General features: G+C 34.5%; 2 protein-coding genes across 4 annotated transcripts; both read left to right on the top strand.

Annotated features, from left to right (window-relative positions):
* The first annotated feature begins 1,600 nt into the window (after window positions 1-1,600).
* On the top strand, window positions 1,601-13,811 carry LOC120251252 (DNA-directed RNA polymerase IV subunit 1). 3 transcript variants are annotated; one of them, XM_039259803.1, is made up of 20 exons: window positions 1,601-1,667; window positions 3,376-3,489; window positions 3,604-3,724; window positions 3,809-3,933; window positions 4,498-4,680; window positions 5,138-5,182; window positions 5,317-5,544; window positions 6,617-6,769; window positions 6,899-7,036; window positions 7,377-9,158; window positions 9,682-9,851; window positions 9,947-10,013; window positions 10,113-10,231; window positions 10,790-10,926; window positions 11,667-11,914; window positions 12,092-12,250; window positions 12,330-12,467; window positions 12,576-12,823; window positions 13,043-13,154; window positions 13,244-13,811. In XM_039259803.1, the coding sequence occupies exons 2-20, from the start codon at window positions 3,397-3,399 to the stop codon at window positions 13,445-13,447; spliced, it is 4,470 nt and encodes a 1,489-aa protein (XP_039115737.1). In that variant the 5' UTR covers window positions 1,601-1,667; window positions 3,376-3,396; the 3' UTR covers window positions 13,448-13,811. The 3 variants fall into 3 exon arrangements, with proteins under 3 accessions (XP_039115737.1, XP_039115736.1, XP_039115738.1); XM_039259802.1 differs by lacking the exon at window positions 1,601-1,667 and adding an exon at window positions 1,692-1,840; XM_039259804.1 differs by lacking the exons at window positions 1,601-1,667; window positions 3,376-3,489 and having other exon boundaries at window positions 3,809-3,938.
* Window positions 13,812-16,095: 2,284 nt separating this feature from the next.
* LOC120251925 (plant cysteine oxidase 2-like) lies at window positions 16,096-18,910 on the top strand. Its single transcript, XM_039260573.1, has 5 exons — window positions 16,096-16,621; window positions 17,504-17,622; window positions 17,726-17,885; window positions 17,971-18,189; window positions 18,432-18,910. Exons 1-5 carry the CDS (start codon window positions 16,426-16,428, stop codon window positions 18,551-18,553), a joined length of 816 nt encoding a protein of 271 aa, XP_039116507.1. The 5' UTR covers window positions 16,096-16,425; the 3' UTR covers window positions 18,554-18,910.
* Window positions 18,911-19,997: the final 1,087 nt, after the last annotated feature.

Raw genomic sequence — 19,997 nt, 5'->3', positions numbered from 1 at the left:
GGCGAGTGGTTAGGAGGGAAGTCATTCCCACCTTATCTTGTTGTTTTCCTTCGTTGATCACTCCGATCTACAGTTCTGTGAGCTCATTTACTGTTTTCTTGAAAACATTCTAGTTGCTGGTTGTTGTTGTTAAAGAATGAGATCATCTTCTTATTCGGACAAGATATCACGATTACAGATCTGTTGTTGATTGAATACTTTGAGAAGTATTAGTTGATTGAAGGCTGTGAATTCTTCATCATATTGTCAAATTGAGTTGTCAAATTGAGTTGTGATTGAATTAATTCATTACAGTGAACAATTTCGGTTGAGATATTTATTTATTTATTTATTTATTTTTAAAACTATAAATTTTTTACAAGCTACATATCTTGGCATGAGATATTCCGAATTCTTTAAAAAAATCAATATCTTTTAACATATTATATATATATATATATATAAATTAAAATTTAAAATTACTTGTTTAATATAAGTTAAACTATCATTGGGATTTTGGTATTCATTTTATTTATTTAATATATGAGGCTAGAATGTGGTAAACAAGTATTCTTTGCCTAAGTTACCTAGAAGTAATAATAAAACATAAAAAGAAGAGGATATTGGACACTATCCATTGTCCTATTAAAGGAATAAGATATATGTTGGAAAATGGGTGTGAGACTGTGATTGATGATTATAATACTGATTTTTTTTTAATTTTTTTTGGGCTTCAAATATAATTGATAATTTCATTTAAAATAAAAATCTAAAAATATTAGATATTGATCATATATGACGGTATGTCAAACATGTGTATGATTACTGTGTTCATTCAAATGTTTATAGAAATATCAAGCTATTCCTTATTTTTTTTACAAAATATTAAAAAAACGTAAATAAATGTGAAACAACATCAATACATATGTGTTTTCTTTAACAAAAACACAAACACTTTTTTTAAAAAACCTAATGTCAATAGACCGTGCTTGTACAATATACATAAAATTATGTAAAAATTATTTATTTCATTAAATTACCTTATTTTTCCCCTTAAATTTCAAATACTATCAAAAACCTCATATTAGATAGTAATTATACACACATATATCTGCTATATATTGTTACTTTATTTAGTTTTACTAATTACATATCATAGAGCCTTGACTAATATAATATGCCTTTTAATGTGAAAAAAAAAGCAAGAAAAAACTATTAAACAATTATTATAGACATTTAAAAGGGATGGTAAAAAAAAAAAAAAAAAAAAAAAAAAAAACTATGACCATAAAATAAATATTTGCTTTTTTAGTGCCCCTTCCCAAAAAACCCAACCTAGCCCAAAAAGCGAATTCCACCCAAGTACAAGGGTTTCCTCGCAAAAGTTTCATGACACGCTACTTCTACAGTGGCAACCATGTAAATAAATGCTTAAACTTGGGCAGTTGGGAACCAGTCAGGCACTGAATGCGGGTGGGGCCCGCCTGTGCTGACGCTCATGTTTCGAGTTCCGTGATGGCATTACCGTAATAAAGTGCAAAACCAAGGGCACACTCAAACATCGCAAAGGTTATAAGTTCGGTTTTCGAGTCAGAGGTCGTCAAAGAGTTTGAGAGCCGGCGACGGTGAAGTACGCCGCCGGCGACGTTGAATTACTTCTTTGCCCTCGTTTCCCTTCGCGTTTCCTGGTTCGGTCTCTGTTCCCACTGTCTCTATCTTAATTTGTATCTCTTTCTCTTTTTCTTAGTGCGTTCGTTCTTTGTTTGCGTATCCTTTCCCTTTTCTCTCGATCTCTCTCTTCGCGGCGGAGAAGAGAAAGGGACCGGGGGGGAGAGAAAGGTTGCATCTTGGGCCCTCTCTGGTGAGAAAAATCCTTTCTTTTTAGTCCGCCAACACTGTTTTTTTCCTGGGGTTTTGTCATCTGATTTGATCTTTTCCGTGTTTTGCGTATTGGTTGTTGGCATAGATTAATGTACTGTACGCGAGTGATCGTGGATTGTGTTAAAGTTGGTTCCTTTTTTTTTTTTTGTGGTGGGTTTTTTTTTAATGTGGGTTTGTGGTTTGGGGTTGTGGAATTCTTGGTTTTGATCAGAGTTTTGTTTCTTGGTTTTTGTTCTTGATGTTTTTCCTTCTGGTCTTTTAGAACAATGTGTTTGGATTATAGGCGTGATTTGGATCGATTTTCTTTAGTAGTATGAATTTTTTGCGTGAAAATTAAGCACATTATTCCATTGAGGATGATTTAGGTTTTTTTCATCATTGTAGGAAGGATTCTATGTTTTCTTATGTGCACGTGCATTGTTATGGGATTAGTCCCCTTTCTGTGTTATTTAAAGTGGATGTTTTTTCTCTAATTCTAGTACTTTTGATCTGTTACTTTGAAGGGCTCAATGCTTTTTCTCTGTTGTACGCTCTTCATTTTGGAGTTTGGCCAACCTTCATATGTTTATTTAGTGTAAAGTGCAAATCGAATGCCTGTGTCTTAAATTTTTTTTTGCTTTAATGTTACTATAGTGCTTTTGCCTTTTTCACTAAAGGCCTGTCTTGGTCGGGGGATGTGTATTGAGTATCATGATACATCTGGATAGCAGAGTAGGCGAAACTAAACTGTTTGTTAGCATAAATATCTGAATGCCATAGTCTCAAATTGTGGTAATGATCTATGATTAGGAAAGGCTTGCGCTTTCTTCTCTTATACGTTAGTGTAAATTTAGAAAAAAAAATGATGCTGTTGCCTTAAATTTTGGTTGTGATGTCATGTTCTTCTTTTGACACTTGTATTTAGTGTTACTTGAATTGTGAAGTCTCTCTATTGGTTAATGGCATCTGGGAACACTTGTATTTTGTATTCTTGGTACACTGTAATAATACAAGATTGAGGTTTTAGCAACCATTTACAATTTAGCATTCTATGTGCCTTGTCATGTCTGCAATGTGTTAATGGGATTCATTCTCATTCTAGCATCTATTGCAATTTAGATTTGTTCTGTGTTGTGTATTAATCATCATGCCTGTGACCATAGAATTGGGACATGATCTTGGCATGCAGTGATGATGACATTGAGAACATGTATATTATAAAACATGATAGTGTTTCAACAACATTAAAGAGAAAAGAAAAGTTACTAATTTGGTTGGTCAAAATTAGTAATTGAATTGTTTTTATGGCAGATTTATTTTAATTGGCTGTGCACTGCCAATAGGTGGTTTTAGTTTGCTATGAAATGCAACTGACTTCTATACGTGTTATTTTCTGATATATTATTTATCCTGTTTTCTTTAATTTATGTTCTGCATGATCTTAAGTTCTTATCATTGATCTCATATTATTTCAATATCTTTATATATTATTCTTGCAAGCTATTTTATGGTAATTTGATGATTTCCATGTTTTAGGCCTGTAATTTGGAGTTCACTATGGCATCCGACTCTACAGCAGAGCAATGCCAAATGGTGCCATCAGGATTATTGACTGGCATCAAGTTTGACATTTTATCTGGACGTGATATGGTACGAATTCCCTTCTTCATTTATATTGGAGTAAAACAATGCTATTGTGATGCATAAACACTTGCTTAACTTGTGTTCTTCTTGATCTGTATTGATCTGTCATAATTGTTTCAGGAGAAGTTCAGCACTACAACTATTATTGAAACTGCTGATTTAACTGATGCTAAATTGGGCCTGCCTAATGCATCAAATCAATGTGCAAATTGTGGATCCGGCAGCATTAGAGACTGTGATGGTGAGCCCTAATGACTAGCACTGCTTTCTACTTTGTCTTTGGCGCTTCTGTGGGCAAAAATTAATCAGGGGGAATTTTTTCTAGGTCATTTTGGGCTCATCAAATTGCCAGTAGTCACTTATCATCCCTATTTTGTCCCTGAAATTGTTCACATTCTCAATCAAATTTGTCCTGGATGCAAATCAGCAAAGCAGGATATCAGAAGGAAGGTCAGGTACCCCATAGTGTGAGCTGAAGTTGTGTCAAATAGCAGCTTGCCATTCACATTTTTTTCTGCATTTTGAATTGCTTGTATTACTTTCTGTTTGAACCAACTGTGCAACATGTTTGGATTCATTTTTATTTAGTCATGTTTAGCCTTTATCAGATTATAAAATTTGCTTGCCTATTAACCTTAAGAATTCAGAAGGCATTCTTGGTGCTTTACTTTTGGGATTTGTTATATGTTCTTCTATATTTTGTGGTGACCTAAATTATAACATTCAGACGAACATTACGTGTATCATTCTACATTGATCATTTATATCAGTTAATAATAGGCTTATCTGATTGCTATTATGGCTTTTGCTGCTGGTAATTTTAGAAGGTGATTAGAATCTGTATCTTCAACATTATTCGAAACTCAAATAAAGACAATGAAAATTTCCTTTGTTTACAGAGTTTTTAGTTAGTTTAATCCAAAGGCATCTTTAAGTGCATAAAAAACATTTATGTTTCATTGAGGTGGCCTTTTTCAGCTTGTTTTATAATGTTCTTTTATCTCATTTATACAGGTTGCTTCAAGTTTACAAAACAACAAGAAATTTATCGGTGATGATGCATGTGATTTGGATGCTATTTACAAAAGCCTAAGGGGCGCTGAGAGAAAGTTATTGAAAATAATTAGATTAAAACTGTCGCTTCCAAAAGGGGTTCTTTCTGTTGCCTGCTTTAAAAGGCGTGCGAAGCGCAAAAAGGTGAATTTTCTTTTTAATATATGCATATATGTATGTATATATCAGCTTAAAAATTTGGGTTGCATGGCTCATGGGATATCTGTTTAGTTTGAATTAATATGCTTGAGATAGAATATGTTAAGTGTAAAAGAATGGAGACTATGTCTATATTGTGAAGAGTGGAATTTCACATAGCTTGTCCTGGTTGCCTTGGTGCCTCGCTTTTTAGAGGATTGTTTTGTTCTTGTGCAAGAACTACCAATATGATGTGAACCCTGAAGTACTCAAGCCTTGCATAAATATGAGAACATTGGAGTGGGAAACAGAACATTCCAATGATTCTGTCCTGTTTCCTCTTTAAATCTTCTCACTTTGTGAAGTTATTGCTTCATTTCAATTTATTTGAATGGTCTTATATTTTTCTGGATTTTAATAATATGGGTCTTTCAACATGTGATGCATGTGGTTTATTGAAAAGAGGCCAGCAGCAGCGAGTATTCAAGCTGGTTGCAAGTATTGTGCTGTAAGTTCTACTGGATTTTCATTTGTACGAACTGTATCATTTTATTGAAGCGGGTTTCAACATTTTTTTTTTAAATTCTAATAATGCATTGCTGCATAAACTGTATTAATTATGCAACCTTTGTTTGTTGGCAGAGGAGTCCAGATTTGTGGTATCCTCATATGAAATTTAAGATTTTACCAGTCAAAATAAATGGGAAGAGAAGCTTTTCGATAATTGCTGAGATTAATGAAAAGCCACCAAGGAGATTTCGAAATCGAAATCTGAGTGATGTTTTACCAAAAGATTATTGGAATTTTGTCCCTGAGGATCCACAGCAGCAAGGAGCACCTGTGAGCAGAATGATTATGTCACCTTCCCAGGTAACTTCCTTTTGGTGGTTCTGCAAATAACAATTCCATTTGTTTATTGTTGAGCCCATGGTTGTTCACGTTGTATTTATTCTCTAGTTCCTAAGATATCTTGTACACATGTCCTTGAATCTGATATAAAATTGCTGTTTGATACCGTGGTTTGCTGACATATTACTTTCTAGAAACTATCTATGCAGTGGTTTTTAAATCAGATGCACTAAGCTTAGGTAGAGGTAATTTGTTTACTTATTAATCAAGCTTTAATGTGGGAAATGAATACATTATGAAGATCTTCCTACAGGTATTTAGGAGCTTAAACCAACTTGATCTTTTGTTTTCCAAAGATCATTTGCATAACAAAAACCCAATCTTGAGTTGAAATTGATTATTAAATAGTCGAGATTAAATAGAAGTTGGCTAGTCCAAGGTTTGCAGTTAAAGCTTGATCTTTTAAGTATATAATTATCATAATCTCTTATTATTTTGGCTCTCAGATCCATAAGTCAATAACCGGTATATTATTTTAGGTTTGTGCATTTTCTTAGATATGTTTGTTATCTTGTAATATTAGTAGTTTACTTAAGGCCACATAAGAGCTCAAGCTAAACAAGCTAGCCTTAAGCTAGTTCTTCCAGTCAAGCTTGACCCGAGCTGGGTTCAGGGTCAGCCATGATTGATCCAACACAAAATCGGGCTTGAGCTTAATTCCGCAAAGCGCAGCTTATTGAAACCTTTATATGTCATTTTATATATGATTTATGTTATCAGATAACATAAATTCAGTGCTATATGAATCTCATTTGGAAGAAATTATTTGATGAACATAAGAGATGTGTTTCCTTTGTCCTGAGTTGCAGGAATTATGCCCCAAAAAAATACGACAATTATATTTATGTGCAATACTATCTACTTTTATAGGAATTGTACCCTCCAAGGTTGAGGACTTCTGGCTGTACTTGTGATGAATATTGAAACAAATATTGTATGAGTTTCTTGAGATTTATGTTCAAACTATTGCTCTATAAGTATGCCAGTTTTTACACTTTGTTACATTATTTCATCTTCAAATTCTTATGTTCAGGTATTTTATCTATTGAAACAACTTGATCGAGAATATATTAAACGGTTTGTTTCAAGGAGGGAGTTGCTATTTCTTCCTTGCCTTACAGTTACTCCCAATAGTCATCGTGTGATGGAAGTACACTCTTATAATGATGGTCCGCGATTAGTTTTTGTAAGTCAATCATCTACAGACCTCACTTTCTACTTTTTTGTGTATGATTGTGGGATTACATATGGTGTCTAAACTAAGATGGTCCTTTCTTTTTTCCATATAATAATTATATATCTCAATTGGCTGCAGGATGAACGTACCAAGGCTTTCAAGAGGCTTTCTGACTTGAACAGGAAGTTTGATGAGTGTCAGCACAATCAAGAATTTGGAGTTCTTCCTTCAACTCATGTTACTAGCCGCGTTCTTGACTGCTTAAACATGTCCCGGGCAAGCTTTTCTTGAACCTCATTGCTTGGTTTTCCTTTTACATTATCCATGGAGAAAAGAAGCTATAAAGTATAAACACATATAATAAAACTAGTCACAGTCAATTACATATTTGTTTCCAATGTACAAAATAAAGCAAATTGTTGTTACTGTTCTCCATGTGTACTAGCTTGCTTATTACATGCCTTTTCTATAGCTTTGGCTATCATCTGATGGAAGTCTCATGTTTTCTGATGCAAAAACTTTTATGGTTTTTCCGTCTGATTATGATTTAGTGCTTCATATTTATTGATCTCTTATATACAACTTATCTGTCTGATTCACATTTGTTCAATTGCAGCTGCATACGCATCAATCATTAAATGAAGATTCACCATCTTCTAAGTCTGGGCTCAGATGGCTCAAAGAAATTTTTCTCAGTAAGAGGACAGATAATGCGTTCCGGATGACTGTTGTGGGTGATCCAAAGTTACGATTGGATGAAATTGGTGTGCCCTGGGATATAGCTGAAAACATGCTTATCTGTGAGCATGTTAATGCTTACAACTTACAGAAGCTCAACAGGATTTTTACAATGCAGCTTCTTTCGAAGGAACAAATCTATGTTAGAAGAAAAGGGAAACTGGTCCACCTTCGTAAAGCAAATCAACTCCAAGTGGGTGATACTTTCTACAGACCATTAGAAGATGGTGATGTCGTGCTCATAAATAGAAATCCATCTGTGCATCAACATTCACTCATTGCATTTTCTGTCAAGGTCCTGCCAAGTCAGTCTGTCTTTTCAATTAATCCCTTGTGCTGTGCCCCTTTCAATGGAGATTTTGATGGAGACTGTCTCCATGGGTTTGTCCCACAGTCCTTGCGATGTAGAGTAGAACTTGGACAGTTAGTTGCTCTGGACTGTCAGTTATTAAATAGCCAAGATGGGCAGAGCCTTCTTTCTTTAACCCATGATAGCTTAACTGCTGCACATTTGATAACTGGCCAAGACCGTGTTATTTTCTTCAACAAGTTTGAGATGCAGCAATTGGCGATGTTATGTCCTTTCCCATTGCCACTTCCAGCAATTCTCAAAGCTCCAGGGCTTCAGGGTCCTCTCTGGACTGGCCAACAACTATTTAGTATGCTTCTCCCTGAAATGACCCAAAATGGTAATGGAGGTCTTTATTTTCCTGATAATTCAAGGTGGCTCCAGAATGGCTCCTCTGGCATATTTTCTAACATGTTCAGATGTTATGGTAAAAAAGCTCTGGATTTTGTTTTTGCTGCGCAAGATGCTCTGTGTGAATGTTTATCAATGAGTGGCTTTAGTGTCAGTTTAAGTGATCTCTATCTGTCTCCTGATTTTTATTCACGATGTAAGATGATTGATGAAGTTAGTTTGGGGTTGGAAGAAGCAAAGGTTGCCGCTCATATTAAAAAGCTTCTATTGGATCTGGAACTGGGAATTTACCTGACAGGTTATGATGAGAGTGAAGATTCATTTGATCCTATGGAGTATGACTCTTCAACACTAAATTCAACGCAAATGATCCAGGCATCAATTTCTGCATTCAAAGATGTATTTCATGATATTCAACATGTTGTGCATCAACATATCAGCAATGACAATTCCATGTTAGCCATGGTGCACGCAGGAAGCAAGGGCAGTTTGCTGAAACTAGTTCAACAAGGTGCCTGTGTAGGCCTGCAGGTTTTCCCAAGTTCTCGTGATAAAAATTTTGATGTGGTTAGAGCTTCTTTTCTTGATGGTTTAAATCCTTTAGAATGTTTTTCACATGCTTTATCAAGCCGTGGAAATATGTTTAGTGCACATGCAGAGCTTCCTGGAACTTTAACTCGGAAGCTAATGTTTTATATGCGTGATCTCTATGTTGCCTATGATGGAACAGTGAGAAATGCTTTTGACCAGCAAATTGTACAGTTTTCCTATGATATTCCTGGTGATACATCCACAAAAAATGATGGATATTATGAAAGTTGGGAAGAAGACATTCAAAAGAATGCTTTAGGTGGTCATGCTGTGGGTTCTGTAGCTGCTTGTGCCGTTTCAGAAGCTGCATATGGAGCTTTGGACCACCCAATTAATAGTCTGGAATCTTCTCCATTGATGAACTTAAAGGTATTTTCTTACATCATTTTTTCCTGGGAGATAAAAGTTTGCTTTTATTGAAAGTGACTATACTCTTTGATTTGAATGTACAATTACTTGAACTAAAATTCTCTTGCTTTTCTTTGCAATTTTTAAAAACATGCATATGGAACTATGGATTGTTGTCTGATTTAATTCATCATGAGGGTGTAATTTACATGTTAAATGTTCACGCAAAAGGTTTATATCACATTTAAGTGCCCTTTTATGCTGTCGACGTTGGTCTATCTCTCATGTCTTTTATGCTGCGCATAGTTTGTACACAGACATATCACATTACATGCAAACACACAGAAAACCCTCTGGTTATCGTATAAAATTCGATATAGAGTTCACATGGAAATTTTATTTGTTATATGTCTTACTTTTGAATGTTGATGATCGGCTAGTGTAGTGATGCGCAATAGAGTAGCTGGCTTGACATTGTCTGAATTTTCTGTTTAAGAGTGTTTTTTGTATACAAATTCCTGATCAGATGTCATTCTGTTTGCAGAAAGTATTAGAGTGCAGTCGGAGTAGTGCAGTAACAGGCTGTAGTATATCAGTAATTCTATCTGATAAACTCAGGCGTAGGGCTTATGGTTTTGAATATGGAGCCTTGGAAGTTAAGAAACATCTGGAACCGGTTATCTTTTCTGATGTGGTGAATACTGTGATGATTGTGTAAGTATACCATCATGCCCATTTATATACATTTTTCTTGTTAATTTTATGATTATGTAAGATGCAATTAAGATTTTGTTTCATGTGAAGGTTAGTTATGCTGGGTGTGACCCTCAATTCAAAAATTGTAGCCCTTGGGCTGTGTATTTTCATGTCAATAAGGTGGGAGGCACTCTCTGATTTTTGTTTATTTATTTATTTATTTAAATATTGTTATAAATTTAGACATAATGGTGTGATACTCTTTTCTGCCTCTTGCAGGACAAGATGATGAGGAAGGGCTTGACATTGAATAAAATAATAAATGAGCTGCTGGGAAATTATGAAATTGCAAGACAAAGGGCAAAGATAACCCTTCCATCATTGTGTATAATACCTGCGTAAGTCTTTAAGTCTTTTATTTTTGATTAATTCTGGGTATTTGATCTTTCCCCATGCATTTGTTTTTCCTGCCATTTCAGCATGGATTGGTGTATGACACATCTTATAGAAGATCTTATAGTTATCATTAATAACTAATATGATTATAGTTAGGAGAGTTGATACATCTGCGAGAAGCTCTGCCATAGCTCTTTGCTTATCCGTATCAGAGCAAGATCTGGGATGAGCTTTAGGTGTTATTTGACATTACTTGGAGTTCTATCACAAAGGTCTAATCTATTTGGACATTCCTTTGATCATACTTTATAGTAATTAATGTTTCTAATCATCTAGCATTTTTACTTCAAGTATATTGATGACCTCTAATACAGAATATCAAATTCAACTTGTTTTTCCCTAATTCTGAAATTACATTGAATGACATTCATCTTGTCTTGCTTGTAAAAAATTGATTGCTTTTGATTTTTTATCACCTTCATTTATGTCTGTGCTTGATAAATATATTGGGGGCTTCCTATTGTCCTTTTTAATTTGCGGCATTTATGACCTATTTTCAGGGATTCTATGGTAATGGATGAAGAGAAGGAATATGATGATGCAATCCCGATAGCTGTTAAATTATCTGACGCAGACATACAGTTGGATACCATAAGAGATGCTTTGATACCAATGTTGCTTCAGACACTCGTTAAAGGTAATCATTCCTCAAGATGATTTTATTTCCTTAATAACTTCTTTGGATGAGTGCCAAACTCCTTTTCTTTACGAGTTTCAAATGCATCCTTTGCTTTGAGAATGGTTTTATAAAGCCTTACATATTACTGGCTATAATAGAATTCCGCTTAACTTATGCTAGTAAAGGTAGGTTGTTGCACACTCCACAGGGTGAGGTCTAGGGAGTATCTAGTATACTCTGGTTTAGCTGTACATCCTATCTTGTTGTTTCTCACGTCAACCATCTCTTCCTCATTGCTTAGTTGCTATAAACAGTATTACTGGTACATCAAGGTCCACTGTTTAACATTAAAGAATAATGAGTGGGAAAAATGATTTATAGTAGCTGGGTAGATTTACATGTTCTAAATCTAGTTTTGTTCAAGGAAATGCATATTTATTTCAATTTTAAAGAGTTGTTCCTTTTTCTATTCGCTTGAATTATATGTGTGCAAGTCGCTAGGAAAAGTTTAAATTGCTTTGATGTAAGCTCTGTAGGTTATTTACCCTTCGCTCTTTTTCGATAAAATATCTTAAGTATTCTTTAGTATTTCTCACTGTCAGCTCTGTAGATTTTGTTGCTTTGTCCTGTTAGTTCTTTCGTTAGGATGTTCGTTATCCAATTATATCAAATGCTCTTATATGTTTGAAATGTGTAATTTTGGAATTTATTCCTTATCAGCCTATAAGATGATTTATGCAATATGTTGATTGTTTCAGGACTCTTGGAGTTTAAGCGAGTTGATATTTTGTGGGATTATCAACTGGGTTCACGTAATCCAGATGGTGAACTTTTTGTCAAAGTTTTTATGTCGGAGCATTGTGTGCCAGGAATGTTATGGAGCACTCTTGTGAATGCCTGTCTGCCCATAATGGAACTGATTGATTGGACTCGTAGCCATCCAGATAACGTGCATGATGTTTCTGACGTGAATGGGATAGACACAGCATGGAAATATTTTTTTGGAGTAAGATTCTCCCCTTTTCTGATTCTGACTTTATCTTTTTCTTTTCAAGTAATTTCATTTGCTCAAATCTTGATCTTCATTTTTGTGAATTGTAGAGCTTAAAATAAGCAATTCTGAATTTTTTTAAGTGATTTTTATGTTTGCTCAAATCTTGGTCTTCATTTTTGTGAATTGCAGAGCTTAAAATCAGCAATGTCCGATACAGGTAGAAAAGTGCATCAAGAACACTTGAGAGTTGTTGCTGATCGCCTTTCAGTAACTGGACAGTTTAGTGGATTAAGTCGCAAAGGGCTGAAGCTAAAAAATCCAACACCTTTCAATCAAGCCGCCTTTTCTGTTAGTATCATTTGTGTTGTGATTTATATTGTTTGGTTCATGCATCAAATATCAAAAAGTTGGGTGTGTTTTTTCACAGAATCCATCTAATTCCTTCATTAAAGCTGCCAAAGAAGGCTCAGTTGATCATCTTTGTGGCACCATTGATGCAATGGCTTGGGGGAAGGAGGCTCCAATAGGAACAGGCGGACCATTTGAAATCATGTATTCTGGGGAGGTAGAGGTTTACCTTTTACCATTCGTACTGTATATTACTCTTTTATAGCATGATTGTCCTGTCTATGATTTATTGATATTGCGTATTATTTGTCCTGTTTACATCTAGGTTCCTAATATCAAGCCGAGTGAGAATATATACGAGACATTGAGTTCTCTTCGGATAAATAAATCTCAGAATGCCGTTGCAGGCATGGCTAATTGTGATTATCATCCAAACAAACATTCAAATACGCAGAGGTTTATGCCAAATAGTCAGACACATCTCGACTATGAGCTTAATTCTTCTCTAAATGCTGACTCTTCCTTCGCAAATCTGGTGGACATGTCCTCTTCTTTGCGGAGAATATTGCATGAGTAAGTCCCTAATTTGCTATGTTTCTTTCCGAGCTCATTGATATTCCGCTTTGTTTTTCCCTCAACTCATTTGTTTCTTTCTGCTCTTTTTATACCATATGATAGCCTGTTTTGAAAATTTCTTTTGTTCTACACAAACTTCATTATTTCTTGGTTGCTTGTACTAAATTTTGAGGAAGAAATTTGAGCATTCTTTTGACTGAGGGAAATGACATGCAGATATCCAATTGGTGGATACCTTAATGAGGCAGACAAGTCACGTTTGATAGAAGCCATACATTATCATCCCAGAAGAGATGAGAAAATGGGAAGTGGAATTCAAGATATCACGGTAATAAATGCGACTTTCGTAGTACACATGAGAATATGGTTTTTGTTTAGTCGAGTCCCTTGCTGATTTTTCGGTATCAATAAATGTAGGTTGGTCATCATCCGTCACACCAGGGCAGTAGATGTTTTTTCCTGGCCAGAACAGACGGAACATCAGAGGATATTTCGTACCGCAAATGTGTTCTTGGCGCAGCAATGCAAATTTCACCCAAGTGCGCGAGGATCGTCGGCCGGAAGCTGTACAACAACGATCACACAATTCCGTACTCTGAGCAGAAGTGGCTGTCTACATGACTGTGCTCCGTTGGTTTGTATATAATGGCGCCGGAGATTGACAGTGGATGACGATGCGGCGGAGGGTATCTCTTTTGGAGATCATGGTGGTGAAACTTTTGTGGCTGAAAGAAGATAAAGTTAACAGATTCATTGAAGCAAACAAGTCTTTTCTTAGTCATAAATTGTAATTTCATATTTAAGACAATTAGTTTAGTTGCAAAACAAGCTGTACATGCACCAATTTTGGCATTAACATAGATTAACAGGTGCTTCATAATGTAATAAGTTTTTATTCTATTTCATTTTCAAAGCAATGATGTAAATGTTTGGATTCATTCTCAAGCTAATCAATTCTTTTTCGGAATAAGAAAGTACATGGTTTGCAACTTTGAATACAAGCATTGGCAAAAACAAAGGTGAAATAAAAGCTCTGGTTGCTTCTAAGGATGAGATTTCTGGTATTCTCTTTATTTATATTTTAAAGTCTTTATTTTTATCTTTTGGGTAGAATACGGTGCATCCTTGTTGTTGCTTGTTGACTTTGCATGCACGCGTGGTTCACTTTGCTTGTATAACTTTTGTTTTTGTTTTTGTTTTTCTTTTAATCTCATTTTTAAAATATATATATATATATATATATTGGCCTCTCTTGATTCTGAAATATTATTAAGAAAATTGAATAATACGAAGAAAAAGTAATGTTTTATTCACAAAACCAGTAACATTAAATTAAAACCATTCTTTTGAATACCCACGTTTAATTTGAATTGAACACGAGAATCAATACGGTAAAAAATATCAAATTTTTTTTTTTTATAAATAAATATTAGAGTGTGTACAAATATAAAATTAATATTTCAATACACATATGTCTTCATCCTATATGAACTAAAGTTTGAATCCTTTTTTTCGATTAAATACGAACAACTCACATAAATAACCCGATACTAATAATCTGATACCAAAAACCCGATACCAATAATCCGATACCAATAGATTAACTAGGAATTTGAAAAAAAAAAAAATATTTATTTTAATAATATATAAATATATATAGTTGGTAAGAAAGAAGACAAAGTCAGAGAACAACATAAATCAATTAAGAAAAGTGGACACGTTAATAATTAATGAAAGCTTGTTATAGTTGATTAGATGATAAGATTTAATCGTTTAATGTAATACTTAACTTTTATTTATGTTATAAATTCAATAGCTTGAGTGCCAAATATGCATTTGAATTGAACCGGTCCTTTTGCATCTAAAACTTTCTTTGGTGCTCTTAGACTAGTCTTCTTTTGATTATTTGTTTTTCGGGCCTCTTTCTACTCCTTTGCATGCTTTTATATCTTCATCATCATCCATATCAATTTTTTAATATATAACCTTTATGAATATGTATGTATGTGTGTATAGATATATATATATATATGATGGTGCTCTTAGACCAGCCTACTTTTGATTCTTTGTTTTTCTGGTCTCTCTCTACTCATTTGCATACTTTTAAATCGTCATCCTCCATTTCAATTTTGTATATGTATGTATGAATATATATATATATATATATATATGAAGGTTAATTATCTATATACTTCTCTAGATTTAAAATATAAGATATTTGCACAGTGATAATCGTAATTAGATTTGATCTAATCTAATTGTGCGGGCTTTTTTACTCTGGTAAGTGTGTTTTTTTAAATCCGAGAATATATTTTTTTATTATAAAAAAATCTGACTTTATGAGAAGAGAGAGAGAGCCACATTAAAAACTATTAAATGATAATCTAATATCTGCTCAATGAAAATTTTTATATTTGGTTAAACAAAGTTTTTAGATGATGAATTGCTTATATATACATTTGTTTCTTTTCGATATAACTACTTGAAATCTTTCTAATTTACCGAGTAGCTTTAATTTCATAGTTTGTTATTACATGTGACACCGTAATAATATATATATATATATATCTCCATGACATAATTAAAGATCTTAGTGGATAGTTAATATTAGTCACCAATAACCCCAATATTAACACCCACCAGAGAGTTATTATCATATATTATTATTTTCATGATTACTTTTATTTTAATTTTTTCAAATAGACACCCCACCACACAAGTAATAATAATAATAATAATTAATAAACATATCTTGTGTATAAAAAACCACCACGTACCACACACACGAGGACACATAATTTAGTGAAATTCATCCCACTATATATCATATACCATGATTGAATACTGTCATTCTAAACATACAATATTAAATAATATTAAATAGTATTAAGCAACAATTATGCATAATAAATAACAATAATTTTATATAATATTTTATACAAATAATAACCATCACATCATTATTTAATAATTATCATCAAATACTCTAATAATTATCAATAACATTCCAAAAGAACAGTAACTCTACAGAGTTAAAAATTATTCCAGAGAAATGAAAGTCATGGAAACACCATTCTAATTTCTAAATATATATATATATATATATATGAGAAAAATATAATTGTTAAATTTTGAGGGTGTTATATGAAAAGAGAAAGAAGGAAAAAGAAAAAAAAGGGAAAAAGAGAGGGTGGAAATCATAAAAAAAGCAAGGCAGTTTGGGTGGATGGAGAGTAAGAGTAAGCGCCCACAGGAAAGCAAAGGCAGAGTAGTACTAGTGTTCCTTGGCATGGCTTCTGCCCCTGGTTTTCCATCCAAACAGGATATTTATCCACCACCATTGCCATTTGCCATTTGCCATTTGCCATCATACCATGCTGCTCTGCCATTCCTTCAATCTCTCACCACATCCATCCACCCTTTTGTACCCATCCAATCCACCATTCACATCTCAATCTTCACCAACGCACATGTATCATAGTTTCCCAATATAAAGGTCCCATCTTTGTCCTTCGCTTCCATCCTCTACCATCGAAAGCAACGATTTTTTATTGGTTTTTGGTGTTTTTGGTGTGGTGGGGGATTTCTTTGTTTGTTTCATGAGGGTCGACGGGCAGCTGGTTGAGAAGCCTTATAAATCCTCGTCTAAGAAGATTAGGCGGCGGCAGAAGAAGGCGGGATCCATGCAGAGTGCTGTTCAGAGGCTTTATGATGTTTGCAAGGATGTTTTCGCTGATGGCGGCGCCGGTGTTGTGCCGCCACCTGAGGATGTTGAGCGGATTCGATCCGTTCTTGGTATGTTGTACTCCCGAACCCTAAAGTTCTCATTTTTTTTTTTTTTTAAATTCAAGCTTCTTATTTGTTTGTTTGGTTATCCTAATTCTGATATTCATTATTGATTGAATTCCTATATGTGGTAGATTGTGTCTTAAAACTCTTTCCTTTTTATGCTTAATGCTTGTCCTGCTTTCAGAATTGATTAATTTCATTGCTTGTTTGAGTTGGTTGAAGAAGAAATATTGCATCTTGGTTGTAAATTTAGTTGCTCATAGATTGGCAGCTTCAAAGTTATCTAATTTTTTCCTTTTTGATTTCCTGGAGGACTTGCCCTTGTGATCGCGGATCTGATAAATCCTTTTGTAATTTGAGTATATGTCTTCTGATATTATTACATACTTCTTCTTTTCTTATTTGTTTGCATGGAGTATGTCACATGGTTGGTTCAAATCTTCAATTTGATGAATCCATGAAAAGATTTAAATGACAATGACTTTGAGCAGTGGAATCAAGTCTGCTCATCTTTTCCCTGCTAAATCTGATTAGTGGTTGCTGAATTCTGGTGTGTTTTTATAGAGTATTCATTTGTTAATCTCTATTCTATTAGATACATCATAACTTTAGTTTCCGCATTCATTCGATGTTTCGTCATCGGATCATTATATTGTATCACCTGAAGAAGAAAGCATTTTTTTCATAAAGGGTCACATGATGAACTTTCATGTGTGTTTGTATTTGTGTTCTTTACATGCGAGCAGCCATTCATTTATTTATATAGCTACATTCCGCATATTTGAGTTTGCAGTTCAATTTAGGCGAACATGAGCATCCTTACAAGAAGAATGCTGTTTTAATGTCATAATTTCTTTCATCGATTTCATTCTATCTTCTCTTCTTCAGATAGTTTGACTCCGGCGGATGTGGGGCTTTCGCCGAACTTGCCCTTTTTCAAGAAAACTGAATACAAAGGGCCTCCTGCCGTGCGATATCTTCACCTTTACGACTGCCCCAGATTCTCGGTATCATACATCCTGATTTAATAAACCTTTTTTGTAGTATTGTACTGTGAACTAACATTTTGTAGTATAGCTGTCGGCTGAATGTCTCTTGTTCTCCTTGCAGATTGGCATTTTTTGTTTACCTCCAACTAGTTGCATCCCTCTCCATAATCATCCAGGAATGACTGTTTTCAGCAAACTTTTATTCGGTTCGATGCACATAAAGTCCTACGACTGGGTAGATGTTCCTGAAAACTTTAATCAGCCATTAAAATCTGGACATTGTGAGATTTCAAGTTATTTTTCACTTAATGGCTCAATTGGTTACTGGTTTGTCTGCTTATTCTCATGTATATGCATGCATAACAGTTCAACCACCGGGGATGCGGTTGGCTAAACTTCACCGGGATGCTGTTTTTACTACACCCTGCGAGACCTCCATTTTGTATCCATTGGCAGGAGGCAACATGCATCGTTTTACTGCAGTGACCTCCTGTGCTGTTCTTGATGTGCTCGGGCCACCTTATTCCGATGCGGAAGGAAGGCCCTGTATGTACTACAATGATTTCCCGTATGCGAGTTTTTCTGGTATGCTTCATTATATCATTCATCTCTCACAGAGTTTCAGTAATGTTTTATTGAAAATGTTGGTTTTGTTCACATATGCTATTAAATCATAGTCGGCTCATTTTTCTCTAAAATCACAATATTGGCAACCTAACACCAACTACTCTTCTAAAAATTTGTCTAGAAAGATTCTGAAAAATCAATTAAACAAGTGATGAATGCGATAAACGTTTAATCTCATCGAACTCAAATTTCTATTCCAGGAGACACTGATTCTGTGCCCGGGAACGGTGACGAGTATGCATGGCTTGAAGAAAAGGCTAAACCCGATGAATTCTTTGTACTTGGAGCAAAGTACACCGGACCGAAAATCATTGAGCGCTGATTCTATTATCATCATGATTTTGCCGTCTTCGCTGCGCCGGCACCCATCCTTTGAAATCTGCTTGTGTAAATACCTGAATTGAAAGTCTCAACAAAAGGAAGTTCACAGAGAAGAGTTTTCTGCCATTGCTGTAGCATGTTTAGAACTCTTAAGTCAAACAGTTGTTCTTTGTATAAAAAATCTTCAGTCAGAGTAGTTCTAGATGTACAATCAAACGGTCAACCATGCTTTTAGTCTTTTTCTTAAATCTTTGTATACTTGATAACAAAGCAATTGTTCTTTCATTGTCTCTGAGATCTTGCTTCCTTCAAGCACACTGAATGAAAAGTGAAAACAGAAACAGAATAAAGTTTGTCATGCGCTGTGGACTATTGTTTGCACGCCAAATATTCATCATTGCCTTTTCTATTATTTGATTGAAATATATATATATATATATAGATGATGATTTTTTCATAATTTTATTGAGTAAAATTTAGATATGAACTGAAAATTGCAAAACAGCTTTTCAAATACCAGTGGGTCATTTAACTTTTCCACAAATGACAACGTAAGAGGTTGCTTGATATGGTCATTGTGGAACTTGATGTTGTTTTGAAAAGTATGAGTTGCATGGGCCAATAATTCTCATGGCGTTATTGAAAAAAAATATTTGAATGTCTTCTTCTTTCTTTCTTTTAGGTATTATGAACATAATTTTTATTTTTTTTTTTCTTTCTCAGGATTGAGATAGGAAACCAATCCTTGTATTAAGAATTTTCTTGGAAAGTTTGAATTATTGAAAATATAAAATAATTTTTTTATTTAAATTATTGATAGTTGAATCCTTACCACTTGTATAATGCCCTCATTGACTGACTGGGGATAGCCTACCCTCTCTTTCAAATTAAGAGTCCAAAACCATGAAAACATTGATCCAAATCTATAGAATAAGAGCCAACAAAACAAAAAGAAAGAAAGGAAAATAAACATTATTATTATTATTATTATTATTATTATTGTTATTATTATTATTGACAATATGAACAAGCGCCAACGACCTTGTGATCCATTGGTACTAGGTCTCCTGTGTTGAGTATTTGTGTTTTTATCAAAAGTTGGTTCGAAGCATCCTTTTGCCTGAGCGTCTCCATTCTGCCTCTTTCTCAAGTTTTACATTTGGATCCCCTCTCCCCCTCTTGCCATGGCAAGTGGGGGACAACCTCCTCAGGTCTCCTTTGTGAATAAGTCTTGGGCGGATGTTGCAGCTGCGGCTAAGAGAACTCCCCCTACCTCACTGCTTGTCGAAGGTCCGATGCTATCCAAACTGAAAGCAAGCACCACGGAGTTTCTTCGTCTGGACGGAGATACTATTCAAAGGGCGAAGATGCGTTTTCAGACATCGTTGTATGGAAAATTCTTCGGAAAGTCACCTCCGTTCGAACAAGTTAAAGAAATACTGGGT

The sequence above is a fragment of the Dioscorea cayenensis genome, chromosome 20 (assembly GCF_009730915.1).
Source record: "Dioscorea cayenensis subsp. rotundata cultivar TDr96_F1 chromosome 20, TDr96_F1_v2_PseudoChromosome.rev07_lg8_w22 25.fasta, whole genome shotgun sequence".
NCBI classification, from domain to species: Eukaryota; Viridiplantae; Streptophyta; class Magnoliopsida; order Dioscoreales; family Dioscoreaceae; genus Dioscorea; species Dioscorea cayenensis.
Note: the sequence above shows the minus strand (reverse complement) of the source record. Positions and strands in the feature narration are given on the sequence as shown.